This window comes from Globicephala melas, chromosome 10 (genome assembly GCF_963455315.2).
Source record: "Globicephala melas chromosome 10, mGloMel1.2, whole genome shotgun sequence".
Taxonomy (NCBI): domain Eukaryota; kingdom Metazoa; phylum Chordata; class Mammalia; order Artiodactyla; family Delphinidae; genus Globicephala; species Globicephala melas.
The window spans coordinates 72,437,640-72,453,231 of NC_083323.1; the positions used below are offsets into that span (position 1 = coordinate 72,437,640).

Genomic DNA, 15,592 nt, shown 5'->3' on the forward strand with positions numbered 1-15,592 from the left:
GTAGAAAATTAAGACATAAAATTGTTAAATGGTTGCTCAGGATCAAGTTTCTAGTAACAAAGTAAGGTGATGGGGCAAAAGTTAGATTATAGTGATAATCACATGCCCAGTATTGGATTGTTACTCCCCTTTAACTAGAGCAGTCTATAGGAGTCAGTCAGTAACATTTGTTGAATTACTTTTATGATTGAATAAGATATATTCTCAGTCCTCAAATAATTCATTTACTAGTGATCAATAAGAATTCAATTTGATATCTATTATTCTAAAATCTTGTACAAATTGCATAGATTAATTCAAGTTGGTGGGGGGGAAGGGACAGCTTTATAAATGTACAGATATTTGAGCTAGGTCTTGAAGAATTACAATGAAGTTTCTATGAGAGAAGTGGAAGTCCAGCATTCCACGCAGAGAGAGAACCACTTACATTGGCATGGTGAATGAAAGTATATAAGTTGATCAGGAAATGATCAGTGGTTTGATGTAGCTGAGTGTAACTAGATTTGAGAGTGGAATTGCAGGCAGAATCCAAATTAGGAAAATCTTAGATACCATGCTAAATACTCTGGACATTTTTGGGGGGAAACACTGACATTTTAAGGCAACTTGGTATATGAGGTATAAGAGGAAAAGGTGAGTTCAGAAATCAGAATCAGTTAAAAAGAAGAAAAAAGGAATGTCACAAAAGCCAACTGCTGAGAAATAAATGTCACAAAAGCCAACTGCTGAGAAATACGGTATTTGAAGGGTAGCAGAAAATGCCACCCCATAGTATGCCAATTTGATGTAAGGATTGTTTTGAGCTGAAGGCAATTAAAAGAAGCAGATATTTGCCTAAAGGCCCGTAGCTTTTATAAAGGTATTCTGCCTCTGTTCTCAACCAGGAAGGACAGAAGTTAATTACCAGAGACTGCATGAAAGTATCCTACACAACAAACCTTACTTAATTAGCCCCTATCTTCCATTAGTTCCTACATATATTTATATTCCCACAATTTGCTGTCCTAGAAACTCAAAGTCCTTCTTCTTTTTGTTAAGATGCTATATAAATCCAAGTTGCCACTCTTTCGTTTACTCATCACTGAATATTCCCATGTGTATGCCTGGTACGCAAGTTAATAAACTTCTATTTGTTTTTATTTTGTTAATCTGCCTTGTCAATCTAATTAACAAGGTCCCAAACAGGAAAATCTAGAAGGATAGAGGGAAGAAGTTTTTTCCTCCCCTACAAGTTGTAAATAGGATCAAATGTGTCAGGTAGGATGAAGACTGAAAAGGGTCCATTGTATTTGGAAATAAAAAGGTCATTGGTGCCTTCTGTCTAAGAAGTTTCAATAGAGTGTGAGAACAGAAGTAAAATGGCTGCTTTCTGCTGATGGAAAGATTCAGAAAATGGATACAACATTTGTTCATGTCCTTTTATCTTAAATCTGAATAATTGACAGTTTGTATCATATTCTGTTTCAAACCTTCAACCTTCTTAAACTAGTTATAACAAATTACATTTATTTCTGTATGACTCTTCATGGGTTTTCCCTTTCAGATCCCACCCTATTGGTCAATGGCCCACAAAGGATAAAAGGTTACATACCTTATGCTAAGGAAAAAAGCACATTATCTAGTGGAACTGTCACTATTTTCCATAACAGCCTCATCCTACCTACATTCATTTCCATTGTAACATTTTAAAAAAACCCATCTCCATTAGCAAATTACTATTGTAGATAGAACCCACATTGTTATTGGCTTTTATAATATAATACTGCTGTGTAATATTAGAATATCTTATCCTAAATATTTATGACATAAGTTTTATGCATAATTTTTCTTTAAGAAGTACTTTCAAATATATCTAGTTGTATGATTACACATTTTTAAAAGCCTGCAAGGCTTTGTTACTATTTCTTAGTGTTAACTGAAATGTTAACCTCATTATTTCTTAGTGTTGGGATTAGATGAGTATGTTTAATGGTCTTATTTTTATATAAAAATACTAAGAAGATAGTTCTAAATTTTTAAAGTAATGTCAGATTTTAGTTTTAGTCTTCTTTTTCCCTGGAGGTTGTTATATTTTGTCTATATATAACATCAAATTATAGTTTTTAAATTGAAGTTTGTAACTATGTAAATTTCAAACTCTTTACATCATTAAAGCAGGTTAATTGGCTTAGGTTAAGACTTCATCTGAGAATTCTTGATTTTAGTATAAATTTAAGGATTTGGAGAGTTTAAAATCTGAATTTTTGAAGGGGAATTGAGACTGTGAATATGTCTCTAAACTTTGAAGTGTAGTCAGCTTCCAATTATCTGCATGTGCCAGAGACCATCCCCTCCTAGGTGGGAATTTCTTAGTCCTGCTGGGAAATTGCCCTTGCCTGCATCCAGTAGAAAAGGGTTCCACCCATCTTGTTGGTTTTTAAAGCCAGTTTGTCTCCCCACCCATGCAGATGGTGTGATTGCATATCACCCGTCTTTCAAATGCACTCCTCCTCAGAAGTTAGGAGATTAAGTTCTGAGTGACATTGGCATTCTAAAATTGGCTGTCATATCTGCAATTCAAATAGTACTTATTCTCTATGTAGAAATTAAATTAGAAGTATTTTAATAGCCAAATAAATTAGCTTAGTATTTTAATAGCCCATGGTTATAATCATTTACTTAAAATTAGTGAGGCACTGATTTCAAACAGTTGTCATTTTCATTTAGATAGTTGTTTTTATGTTTTTCTTTATTATTACATGGAATTTATTAAACTTCACAGTGCAGCTATAAATCAGGGAGAGAGCAGAATCCTGGTGTAAATGAGGTAGCTTTCAGGAGACAGAACAGCCTGGGCTCAGATATGACTTTATGGTGGAATGCAAAGGGTTAGGTGAGAGCTTCTGAAAGGAGTAAAATCTAAACAGAGGTCGAAAACATGAGATGTTCAGGCTGGAAAAGGAGTTGCGAATTGAGAAGGAAGAGTGTCCAGGAGAAGAGAAAGCATATTTGAAGGCATAGAGGCTAGAGAGAGCACACGTTGTTAGTGAAACTTGTTAAAAATAAACCATCACCACCACCACCATCACTAACTGAAGTCCTTTGATGCAAAGATGGAGCATGGCAAGAGGAGATTGTAGAGCGATTTAAGGATATACTAAAGGGTTTTAGGCAAGGTAGTGATCAACTTCATATTTTACGAGTGTCACTGATATTGCAATCTGTGGAACAGATTGGTGGGGGCAAGATTTGATGCAGGTTGACTGATGATGAGACTTTTACAATAATCCAAGTAAGAGATAATGGTGGCTTGATTAGTGTGTTATTGATGAGGAAAGAAGGAAAATGATGAGCTATTTCCAAGATAATTAATAGTTCTTAGAGATAGATTAGGTGGATAGAATAGGGAGAGGGAATAACTGAGGTTGACTCTCTTGTTTCTAGCTTGCCAACAGACAGGATGGTGATTCTTCCAAGGAGGATGGGGGATTTGGTTTTCTCCCCATGACTCTCCTGAGGATGATGGATTTATGATTTTTATCCCCATGAATGGATGAAGTGAGACAGGAGAAGGGAAGATTGGAAAGAAGGGAATATTAACTTTGAGAAAGACCACTCATCAAGAAAATGTGGAGCCAGAAAGCCAAAGCTGCTTACCACCATGGGGCTGTTTTTATAGTCCATGGATGTAGCTTCTTGTAAGAAACCCATTTGTTTTACTTGTTGTAATATAATTTTATCTTTATAACAATATATAAATATTATTTTTCTCTTCCCATTTTGTAATATAGTGTTCTTCTCTCAGCATTAGATCTGAAAGGAACCTTGGAAATGATAGTTTCTGTCAATAGGTGAGGAAATTGGAGCTCTGAGAGAAGGCCACATGATATCTGTGGAGTGAGAGAAGTAGTGGAATCCAAGTCTCCTAAAGGCCACTTCATCACTCTTTCCGTAGTACCTAGCCAGCTCCACATTGATTATTGCATTCCATTAAAACAAATAAATGAAGTTGAAGACTTTGTGGAAGAAAAACATCATTATCACAGAAGAAGGGAAAATTGCATAAATAAATATATTATTTACTTAACACTTCTTTGCTAGTACAGAATGCTGTTTCAGGTAACCAGGGTTACAGAAATTCAGTCGCTTCTCAGTATTGCCTTTCCTATCCTTCCATTGACCTTCCACCCTGAAGAACTGGCAAGGGTTAAAACTCGGGTGATCTGGACTTAGGCTTAGCTTTATCTCTAACAAATAGATGAACTTGTTCCACTTCTATAGATCTCTGTTTCTGTATCTCAGAAAATAAGATCCCTTTAAAATCCTTTCTATTTTCTCTCTGTACCGTTTTATATTTTCCATTACTGGTTGTCTTTACTTTCTTCCCTAAACTGCTTCTCCTTCTCCATGGCAAATAGAAACCTCTAAAAAACCTAAGTACTGTTAAGTCAGTGACGTGTAAGTCTAGGATGGTCCTGCTTATGGAGTGAGTAGAATAGGGCCAGATTTTGCTTTGTTCTGTTAGTAACATATCACCATATTTACTTTCCTTCTTTGAAAAACAGGCCTTGAAATCAGGAAGATAAGGCAAAAGGGGAAGGTCCTAGAATCTGAAGTAGATGAGGGTTGGGTGTAGGGCAGGTATAGTGCTGTGGTCTTCCAAGTGGACAAAGGACACCCTAGGAGATGTAAATGATGATTCAGTGGTTTTGGAGAGAAAATATTAGAAGTTTTATTTGTTTTTATTTTTTTTAATTTTTTTTTTAAGCAGATGTTTGGGGTAGGAGTTTATTAATTCATTAATTTATTTTTGCTGTGTTGAGTCTTCGTTTCTGTGCGAGGGCTTTCTCTAGTTGTGGCAAGCGGGGGCCACTCTTCATCGCAGTGCACGGGCCTCTTACTATCGTGGCCTCTCTTGTCGCGGAGCACAGGCTCCAGACGCACAGGCTTAGTAGTTGTGGTTCACCAGCCTAGTTGCTCCGCGGCATGTGGGATCCTCCGAGACCAGGGCTTGAACCCGTGTCCCCTGCATTAGCAGGCAGATTCTCAACCACTGCGCCACCAGGGAAACCCCTGTTTTTATTTTTAATTTCTTTATTTTCACAATTCTGCTTTTGTGTATGTCATAATATATGACAAATCAATATAGTACATGCATATATTTACAAATGAATATATATATTCATTCATATTGTATGTTGTGTGATTATGCTTAAACATGTTAAGCTAACAGAAGGTTATGGTCAAATAAGTTTGGGAACCATTAGTGAAGAGTTTGCAAAAAAGGTGAGTCAAGGGTATCAAGATAAATACCATGTACTTAATTTCTCATTTTTGGATATCATCCTGTCTGGAAATAAAGAGAAGAAATCTAAAATAAAGATAACAACAAATAGCATTTTGGTAGTTTAATTTATTTAACTGAGTCTTTTATAGAGTTGAGGAAAGGTATTCACCCACAAAAATATTTAATTTTAAGATTAATTTTACTCTTGTTCATGATTTTTTTGGGGGGATTAAGTAACTCATATTGAAATTGACAGTATAATTTAACTTATTTAAACTTTTCAACTCAAGGAGTAAGTACTAGATTACATTAGTGATTTTAAAAGATTTGCTAGGAATTTCAAAATCCTATTTCTTCAGTTTTTTTCCATTTATTTTGTCTTATTTTATTTTATTTTTTCCTGATTTTTTTCCTCACAGAATAAGACCACAGCTTGCCAAAGAAAGGATTGAAGGTTGCCATATTTGTACATCTGTCACACCAGGAGAACCTCAGGTCTTCCTAGGCAAAGATAAAGCTTTCACTTTTGATTATGTGTTTGACATTGACTCCCAGCAAGAGCAGATCTACACTCAGTGTATAGAAAAACTAATTGAAGGTTGTTTTGAAGGATATAATGCTACAGTTTTTGCTTATGGACAAGTAAGTACCAAATTATTTTCATAGAAGCTGTAACTTTTCAGAAGTGTCAATTCAATTGCACTTTCACTTCTGTCACTTGAGATTATGTTATTAAGGTCAAGCATTCATTTTTCTCTGTTCTTTTATTCAGACTGGAGCTGGCAAAACATACACAATGGGAACAGGATTTGATGTTAACATCATTGAGGAAGAACAGGGTATTATTTCTCGTGCTGTTAAACACCTTTTCAAGAGTATCGAAGAAAAAAAACACACTTCCATTAAAAATGGACTTCCTCCTCCAGATTTTAAAGTGAATGCCCAATTCTTAGAGGTAATAGTCTAATTGTGTCATTAGTTTCCTTTAAATCTTATTCTTAAGACCATAGCCCTATGATTTTATACTCCCGCTTCCATTTTAGTGCTTGGCATATAGTGTTCAGTAAATGTTGACTAAATTAGCATTAGGTTATAGGCGATAGCAACAAGAGATAATAGGTTATAAGTATTCCTTACTTGTTGGCATTTAAGATTATAAACATTTGACCAGTGTCCACAGAGTAAAACAATTAATATTGTTTATTTCAGATTTTTTCTTTATCTGAGAATTACTGTTGTAATGTAGGCAGGCTCACAAAGTACTGGGAACACAGTGACTGAGACCAAAAGGGAGGGGGAGATTGTGAGGAATAATAGGATTGATGCTGTAGCACTAATCTGGTGGCAGAAGCTGGTATTCCTACAAGGATAGGCAGATGTTTTGATGCAATGTGCAAAGGTTGGGGCAGGTATGGATTTAGGGCAGTCTAGGCTTGTGGGAGGGACATACCAGTAAGAGGACATCTAGGATTTGAGCAATGTTACACTTGGGTGGACAGTGCCATTATAATTCTGTATACTTGGTCCAAAGACTGTTCTAGTCTAATTGTAATCTCAATCACAAGAGCTAATCATTTTGATAATCGATGAAACATTTTATTCAGCATTATATAGCACAAAATAGAATACTTAATTCAAATTAACATCAGTTATCTTACTGCTGGTTTTAATGGACATTCCAATTTAGTAAAAACCAAGAATATAATTATGTGTTTCTACCAAAAGAAAGGTAACTAGTGATGGAAAAAGGAAAGAAACGGTGTCTTCAGTCTTCTCCTTCTCCCTCCAAATGTTATTAGGCATTGTGACTTTAAGCATATTGATAGAAAAATAGTTGTATGTATCCTCTTCTAAGGTGGTAGCACAATCTTGTCAGCCTCTATTGATACAGAAACTACATTGCTGACCTTGCAAAAATACTATTTATTTTTAGGTACACTAAGAAGGGTTGTAGGGCAAAAGAAAATATATTTTTAGTTCAAGTAGTAAAAATTATTAAGAACTTCCCTAAGCTTAGGATTTGTTTACATTTGATACATATTTTTTTAGTATTTGCTTGTATTTATATTTATATATCTCTTGCAAAGGATTAGTGGATGATTTTAGCTAGTCTTTAACTCATTAGTCACGATTAGGTCTTTTACTGTTCTTACTCTTGTAAAGAAATCTGGTATTTGTTTGTATTTGTGATCATTTTATGTTTTATTTTGAAGAAATATATGTATTTGGAAGAACTTTTAAGATATGTTTGAAAGATAACATGCAATATGTGTTATTACATCCATGAGGCAATTTCTGCTAACATTAAACTTATAATATTTCTTTTTGTTAGCTGTATAACGAAGAGGTTCTTGACTTATTTGATACCACTCGTGATATTGATGCAAAAAATAAAAAATCAAATATAAAGATTCATGAAGATTCAGCTGGAGGAATTTATACCGTGGGCGTCACAACACGTACAGTGATTACAGAATCCGAGGTGACATTTATGTTGTAGTTAAAATAGAGCGTGTTTGGGAAATTCCCTAGTGGTCCAGGGGTTAGGGCTCCACACTTCCACTGCAGAGGGCATGGGTTCCATCCCTTGTTGGGGAACTAAGATCCCGCAAGCTGCGCGGCACAGCCACAGGAAAAAAAATAGAGCGTGTTTGGCTTTATTTAATAGTCAGCTCTGCTGCTCATGATATTTGTATCCTTGAGTGTAACATGGAGTTAAAATCTTCTTCATTTTTTACCAGGATTTTATTATTAAAAATGTAACAGTTATGATAAAGTCAGTGCATTTATTGTAACATCAAAAGAATTTAAGGCATTGTATGTACAGTTTTCTTTCACACCTAGAAAAGAGGGTTAGATAATTTTAAGTGAAGGATGAGGCCACAGTCCTTTTGTACTTTTTGCTGTAACATACGTAGGCCTGTATCATGGCTCCTAAAGAGAGACTTAAGAAAAGTTACAATGGGGAGTTCCCTGCGAGGCCAGTGGTTAGGCCTCCACACTTTCACTGCCATGGCGCTGGGTTCAATTCCTGGTCAGGGAACAAAGATCTGCAAGCCACGTGGAGTGGCCAAAAAAAAAAAAGTTACAGGGCTTCCCTGGTGGCACAGTGGTTGAGGGTCCGCCTGCTGATGCAGGGGACGCGGGTTCATTCCCCGGTTCGGGAGGATCCCACGTGCCGTGGAGCGGCTGGGCCTGTGAGCCGTGGCCGCTGGGCCTGCACGTCCGGAGCCTGTGCCCCGCAGCGGGAGGGGCCACAGCAGTGAGAGGCCCGCGTACCGCAAAACAAAACAAAACAAAAAAAGTTACAAAAAATAAGATACAGAAGAGCCTGAGTAATTCCAGTTATTGCTTAGTTTGTTCCGAAGTGTTCTACTGTAATAGTTTTGAAATAGAAGCTGCAAATGTCAGCGAATGGCAAGCGGTTGAATCTCAGTATTTTCTCCTATTAAAACAACAACAACAAAAAAAAAACTGTTATACTGAGAAATTCAGCTCAAAAAGTGCCTGTAAATAAAATAATAAGAGGGCTTCCCTGGTGGCGCAGTGGTTGAGAGTCCGCCTGCCGATGCAGGGGACACAGGTTCATGCCCCGGTCCGGGAAGATCCCACATGCCGCGGAGCGGCTAGGCCCGTGAGCCATGGCTGCTGAGCCTGCGCGTCTGGAGCCTGTGCTCCGCAACGGGAGAGGCCACAACAGTGAGAGGCCCGCGTACCGCAAAAAAGTAAGAAGAAGAAGAAGAAAATCTGTCTTTCACATCCTTTAATATGTTGGATTTTAACCAGTAGCTCAGATTTCTGATTATATGGACCTAGTCTAAGTATTGTTCAAGTAAAACCCCTCTTTCTTTCCCTTTTCTAGATGATGCAGTGTTTGAAGCTGGGTGCTTTATCCCGGACCACTGCTAGTACCCAAATGAATGTTCAGAGCTCTCGTTCACATGCCATTTTTACCATTCACTTGTGTCAAACCAGAATGTGTCCCCAAATAGATGCTGTGAGTTATTGGTTCTAATTTTTTAAGATTTCATATTTCATTTCTGTAAAATCCATGAAAATATTCAAAGACAACATTTGTGCCAAGTTTAGTTTGTTTAATCATTCCTTTTCCAATTGAGATGTCCCTGATCTTGTTTAAGCTAAAGCTGGCCAACCATGTAAAATTAAAAATTGAATATATATGTCTGCAATAGCCAGAAAGTATGTTGTGGCCATATGGTAATGGATGTCATTACTTGGGACCCTTTGCTTTTGAGGGCTATATGCTACAAGTTTCTCTTCAACACAGGCAAAACCTCAGTTGATAACAGTTAGGTTTTGACCTTCTTTGACTTAACTTTGTCTAAGCTTCTAATTGCAGCAGGCATTTTTGTACTTATATTTATTTGGCCACATGCCTATACTTGGCTATATGTATACTGAGGGCAAGGTGGGATTGAAGGATATTTAGTGTCATATTAATAAAATATTTTCAATTATCTTCCTCAATTGCAGGAAAGTGCAACTGATAATAAGGTGATTTCTGAATCATCACAGATGAATGAATTTGAAACTCTGACTGCAAAGTTCCATTTTGTTGATCTGGCAGGATCAGAAAGACTGAAGCGTACTGGAGCTACAGGCGAGAGGGCAAAAGAAGGCATTTCCATCAACTGTGGACTTGTAAGACTAAGACTAAGGCTTTGTGCTGAGAATATAACAGGGCTATTTTATTGTCCTTTTCCCTTTTGTAATACATAATACCCAAGTGGAAATCCTTCATTCACTGAGCTGAGAAATGACAGTTGCTGTAAACTTAGGAGTAATGCATTGAATTTTGATCTCCTCAGACTGTCAGCATTTTTCTCCTTTTCACATTGCAAATTTTCTTCATGTGTAAAAATTTAGTTGGATTAAATTTTATGATGTGTGCATAAAATAATCTATGCATATATATAATAGAAATGATTTTAAAATTCTTCTCACAAACTTACTGTTTTAATATTAAACATTTTATGGGATGACTTTCAAAGTAGCTTTTTTGCTAACATTTTGTGATAGACTTTATTTTGGAAATTAAAATCAAATGTTTTTTAGTAATGATTGTTTCAAAATGAGAACTTTTCTAGATTGTATTAGGAATTAACTTTAATACCATGCCATCTAGTGGTGTTTTTGATTGGAAAACACCTTGTGTTTGAGTTAGCCTAAAGCTTCTATTATATGGAAGAAAACGTTTTAGAACCAAATTTTTATGTAATTAATCTTTTCTTCCTATTGATTTCATTAAAAAGTTGGTTCTTTGTTCCTGCTTAAAAGTAACGGCATCCTAAATTTCTGTGATGCTGACAGCATCAGGACAGGTGTTTTCTGCTTTGCTTCCCTCCCTTTCTTCCTAGAGCAGGGGCTCCAAGCATATGGTCATTTTTTTGTTTATTGCCCAATATTTACTTTTATATGATTGCAACCCTTCTGTGGGGGAATTATCAACTGAGACTGATTAGAGAGAGCCAGCCTTCCCAACTACCCATCTTGATGCTCCCACCATACAGTTGAACATGTGTTAAAAGGAGTGAGCGACCAGGATCCTCGACTTTGTGTATTGTTTTGAGTTTCTTAGGAGATAAAATCATGGTGGTATTTACATTTGTGCTGTCCGGAAAAGACAAAAGCCATTGCTCTGTTTTCCAGTTCAGGCTATTGAAGCATGTTCAGACACGTGGTAGAGGTTCATTCAGTGTGGCCAGTGGTTAAAACTGCAGACTCTGGAAAAGGGGGACTAAGACACAGTGTGATGCTGATGCACTCGCTGCAGGATCCATTGGCTCTAACAAAGACATGGTTTTGCATTACTGAAGGCGAGTGCGACCAGCATTTAGGAAAATGCTTATGCTGTAGGTGCTGGTTCAGTGACAGTAGGAAAAGCAGTAGGGGGTGGCAGGAGGAGTGACTAAATAGTTCCGTAATTTGACTTAGTTTTTTAAAATATTGGATGCTTAGCACATAGATTCATTGAATTTCTAAGTGCGGCTATACTTGCATTAGGAATGCCATGATCAGAGATATCATACTGATATTTTTATTGTGGTTAAAGGAAATTTTGTTTTCCCATGAGGAAGCTATAGTACAACAAGAAAGTTTATGCAACTGTTAAACTAGTGAACAATTTGTTTCTTCAATGAATTGAGGAGAAGAATTTGCAACATGAATTGGCAGTTTTGTGGGGTGTACAACATGATTCTCTGGTAATACTAGGACTGGTCAGAAGTCATCAATCTTATAACATTTCTATTTCTAAAGAAAATCTCTGCATAGAAGTTTAAGTATTTGTGAATTATGGGTATATATATGGCATTAAATTTTGAGTGGTGTCAGTTTTTAGTAGTTATGTGGAAAGCTCCAAGTTTACTTTATATTTGAAAATACAAATGTAAAACAAAACCAAACACAAATGTTTTCAATTCTGCCATGGCTTCATATTATTTTCTATAAGGTTTCATTATTTAAAAGTGTTATAATTAGGATATTTTTGTAATTTTTTTTCTCTCTCTTTCTTTTAGTTGGCACTTGGCAATGTAATAAGTGCATTGGGAGACAAGAGCAAGAGGGCCACGCATGTTCCCTATAGAGATTCTAAGCTGACAAGACTACTACAGGATTCTCTTGGGGGTAATAGGTATGCATAAGTGTTTATCCTCCATATTCCTGAATTTCAGTTATTCATTATTTTTAAAATAAGTTTGTAAAGTGATTTATAAGAACTGTTTTTACTGTAAAGCAAATTAATAGGATGAGGAACTAATAATTATTAAGTGCCTCAAATGTGTGAGTGCTTTTGCATGTTGTTATTTCACATACTTCTTATAACACCTCTTGAGGTAGGTGTTATTATTCCTATTTTATAGATAAGGAAATTGAAATCCAGAGAGGTTAAGTAATTTATTCAGTCACTTAGCTTATAAATGAAATCCTTGGCATGTGCTCTTTCTCTATACCATTGTTTCAGTTTTAAGTGCTTGGCACATAGTTGATGCCTAATAAAATTTTGTTGAAAAGTAAATGCTGTCTTCTAAGTAATTAAAAAGCAATTTAAATATTATTCATTTTCTTTACAAAGTCTCCTAAAAATTAAACATTTTTTTACATTTGAGAAAAAATTTAAAAATGTTAATTGAATGAAATATAGGGTGATTGATGGTTATTAAGTTTGCCAGAATCACTGATATTCCTCCTTTTCTGTACTTTGCATCATCCTGATATGTTTCATCAGCTAAATGTATTCTTTTGGTAATGCATTCCTTTTTATAAGCATCAGAATGTTGGCTTTAAAAATGGTAACTTTTTTGGCATTTAAATTCAATCATAGAACAGTTCAACAAGTTACACACAACTACAGTGAATCTATTTTACAGTGTTTTCAACGGTCTAACATGTTTACTGATGCTATAAAATGATCATTAGGTGCTGTAAAATGATCATTAGATGCTGTAAAATTAAACTTGCAAACTTTCTTTTTGAACAACTGTTATTCAAAGAATTTTGATAATGTTAAGTTTATTTAGGTCTGAAGTTGGATGGATTTAGAAATAAAGTTTTGTTTTATAGAATTCAAGAGTATCATTTTTATATTCCTTCTTTTCATATAATATTGCCATTGTCTTAACTCAGCTGTCTTCTAGCATATCCTTTGTATTGCTTCCACTGTTACATATTTCTTACTTCTGGTCTATATTTTCATTCTGACCTTCAATATCAATCTGGGTCTTATTATAACAGGACAAAAATTTTTGTTTTTTAAGCCAAATGTAAATTTTTAAAGTTTGCTAAATTGTAGCCTTTTCCTGTGTTTATTTCTTAGCTTTATAATACAGCTTTGTCTTATAAACAAAGCAGAGATAGTAAACATCTTCCCTTTACAAGTGTCAATACTTTTGAATAATTCAGTACTTCTGAGAGTTTGCTTGCCCTGTAACAATCTAAGATATTTGCACTGTGGGTTTTGAATTCCTCTTGAGTTTTATCTAAGCTATAGCTAAAGAGTCTCAGATGTTCCTCACCCATTTCCTATCTAGTGGTAACGCCTCTGATTCTCAGTGACCCTCAATTCCTGCTTAAAATTGTGAGATTGAACGCCTAGTTCAAAAGCATTAAACTTTGTATAAGCATTGGAAAACAAAATTCCTTCATGTTGTGATGTTTGTACAAATTTCTCTTAAAAGAAAAATTAAATCAAAAGTATTTGTGGAAACAAGCTGCATATATTTATGTGTACAGTTTGGTGATTTTTTAAGAAACAAAGCTGGCTTTTATACATTTATAATGTTTAATGTAACATTTTAAAAAGTTTATAGCAAAAATATGGAAAAATACAGAAAATATAAAACATGATAAAAATCAACTGTATTTCTATTACTTGTAAGTAACTATTGTTAACATTGTGATGTATTTCCTCCCTAATGTGTAATATAATATGATATAACAATATATAAGATAAATAACTTTATTTATTTGTTTGTTTATTTTGGCCATACCGCATGGCTTGTGGGATCTCAGTTCCCCAACCAGGGACTGAACCCGGGCCACAGCAGTGAAAGTGCTGAATCCTAACTGTTAGACCACCAGGGAACTCCCTAATATATTTAAATTATATGGTTTCCTTTAAGATAGAGTTATGGTTTTATATAAAAATAAACAACTTTCATTAAAAATCTTTTTCATAAACATAACTTTTTTTTTTAATAACTTTATTTATTTATTTTTGGCTGTGTTGGGTCTTCGTTTCTGTGCGAGGGCTTTCTCTAGTTGTGGCAAGCGGGGGCCACTCTTCATCGCGGTGCGCGGGGCTCTCACTGTCGCGGCCTCTCTTGCTGCACAGCACAGGCTCCAGATGTGCAGGCTAGTAGCCGTGGCTCACGGGCCCAGCTGCTGCGCAGCATCCTCCCGGACCAGGGCTCGAACATGGACCAGGGCTGGAACCCGTGTCCGCTGCATCGGCAGGCAGACTTTCAACCACTGCACCACCAGGGAAGCCCCATAACTGTTCTTGAAATTTGTATCATTTGGGTTTTAATATGTGACCTTTTTCCTATACAGTAGGTCTTAGCTCCTCTCATTCCTGATTTCACTATTCTTCTTAAGCACTTGATCCCAATACTTCTCAAAATATTTTTAGTAAGGGAGAGTTCTCCTCCTTCCCACTTCCCAGTTGTAGTGGGTTGATATTGAACATGACTATACTCAGCTTGTCCCATTATGTGAGTTTGAAAATACTTGAACTGGTCTATACTGTATTCAGTGAAATGAGTTCATTGATTACAGCAAGCTCAAATGTTGTAAAAGTTGCCAAAATGCTTACTGTCAATTTCTATACTTGTCATGAATCTTCCAGACTGGCACTGGACTGGGGATAACATTTTGAGTAGTCCTATCCTCTAATCAGTATCCATAATCATCACTCTCACTGGATTACCTTATCTTCTTCATCAACAGAGATGCATGAATTATCTTAACTTCTGACTTCAAATAAATAAATATAATATACGCATGACATACAAACAATTATTAGGGATCTAATATGTTCTAAGTAACACAAACAAATAGTAATGACCTAATATGTTCCAAATACTGTGTTGTACAAAGTAGTCTGATGAATAAAAAATATTTGATGATCCTTGTCCTCTAGGAGTTTAGTATCTAAGGGTTTGGATCTATAAAATTTCAATATAATCATAATCAACAAAAAAGAGGTATGCAAAGGGTATGAGGAAGCAGAGAGAAAGGAGTACAGCCAAACTCAGTGTTGGATTCTTGGACTAGATGATCTCTGAGTTGAATCTTGAATAATAGTAAAAGTAAGGGTAAATAAGGATGAGCAAGAGTTCACAAAGGAATAAAGATAGGTGGAATGGGACCCCTTTTAAAAGGGTTGCTATGAAGGGCATTATGCTAAGTGAAATAAGTTAGACAGAGAAAGACAAATACTGTATGATATCACTTGTATGTGGAATCTAAAAAATACAACAAACTGTGAATATAACAAAAAAGAAGCAGACTCACAGGTATAGAGAACAAACTAGTGATTACCAGTGGTGGGGAGGGGCAATATAGAGGTGGGGGAGTGGGAGGTACAAACCGTTGGATGTAAGATAGGCTCAAGGATATATTGTACAACATGAGGAATATAGCCAATATTTTGTAATAACTGTAAATGGAAAGTAACCTTTAAAAATTGTGTAAAAATTTAAAAAATTAAAAAAAATGAGACATTACTACACATCTAAAATGAGTAAAAATAAAGCTTGACAATACTAAAAAAAAATAAGAAGAAGAAAATAAAAGTGTTACTAT

The 15,592-nt window shown here is 35.6% G+C and overlaps 1 protein-coding gene across 7 annotated transcripts in view; it reads left to right on the top strand.

Annotated features, from left to right (window-relative positions):
- KIF21A (kinesin family member 21A) overlaps positions 1–15,592 on the top strand; it is a 157,305-nt gene that overhangs the window by 74,329 nt on the left and 67,384 nt on the right. For all 7 annotated transcript variants that reach the window (XM_060305492.1, XM_060305488.1, XM_060305489.2 and 4 more), the window contains exons 2-7: positions 5,686–5,908; positions 6,039–6,221; positions 7,599–7,748; positions 9,129–9,263; positions 9,761–9,928; positions 11,806–11,921. In XM_060305492.1, the coding sequence (XP_060161475.1) occupies positions 5,686–5,908; positions 6,039–6,221; positions 7,599–7,748; positions 9,129–9,263; positions 9,761–9,928; positions 11,806–11,921 (975 nt within the window). The remainder of the gene's footprint in view (positions 1–5,685; positions 5,909–6,038; positions 6,222–7,598; positions 7,749–9,128; positions 9,264–9,760; positions 9,929–11,805; positions 11,922–15,592) is intronic.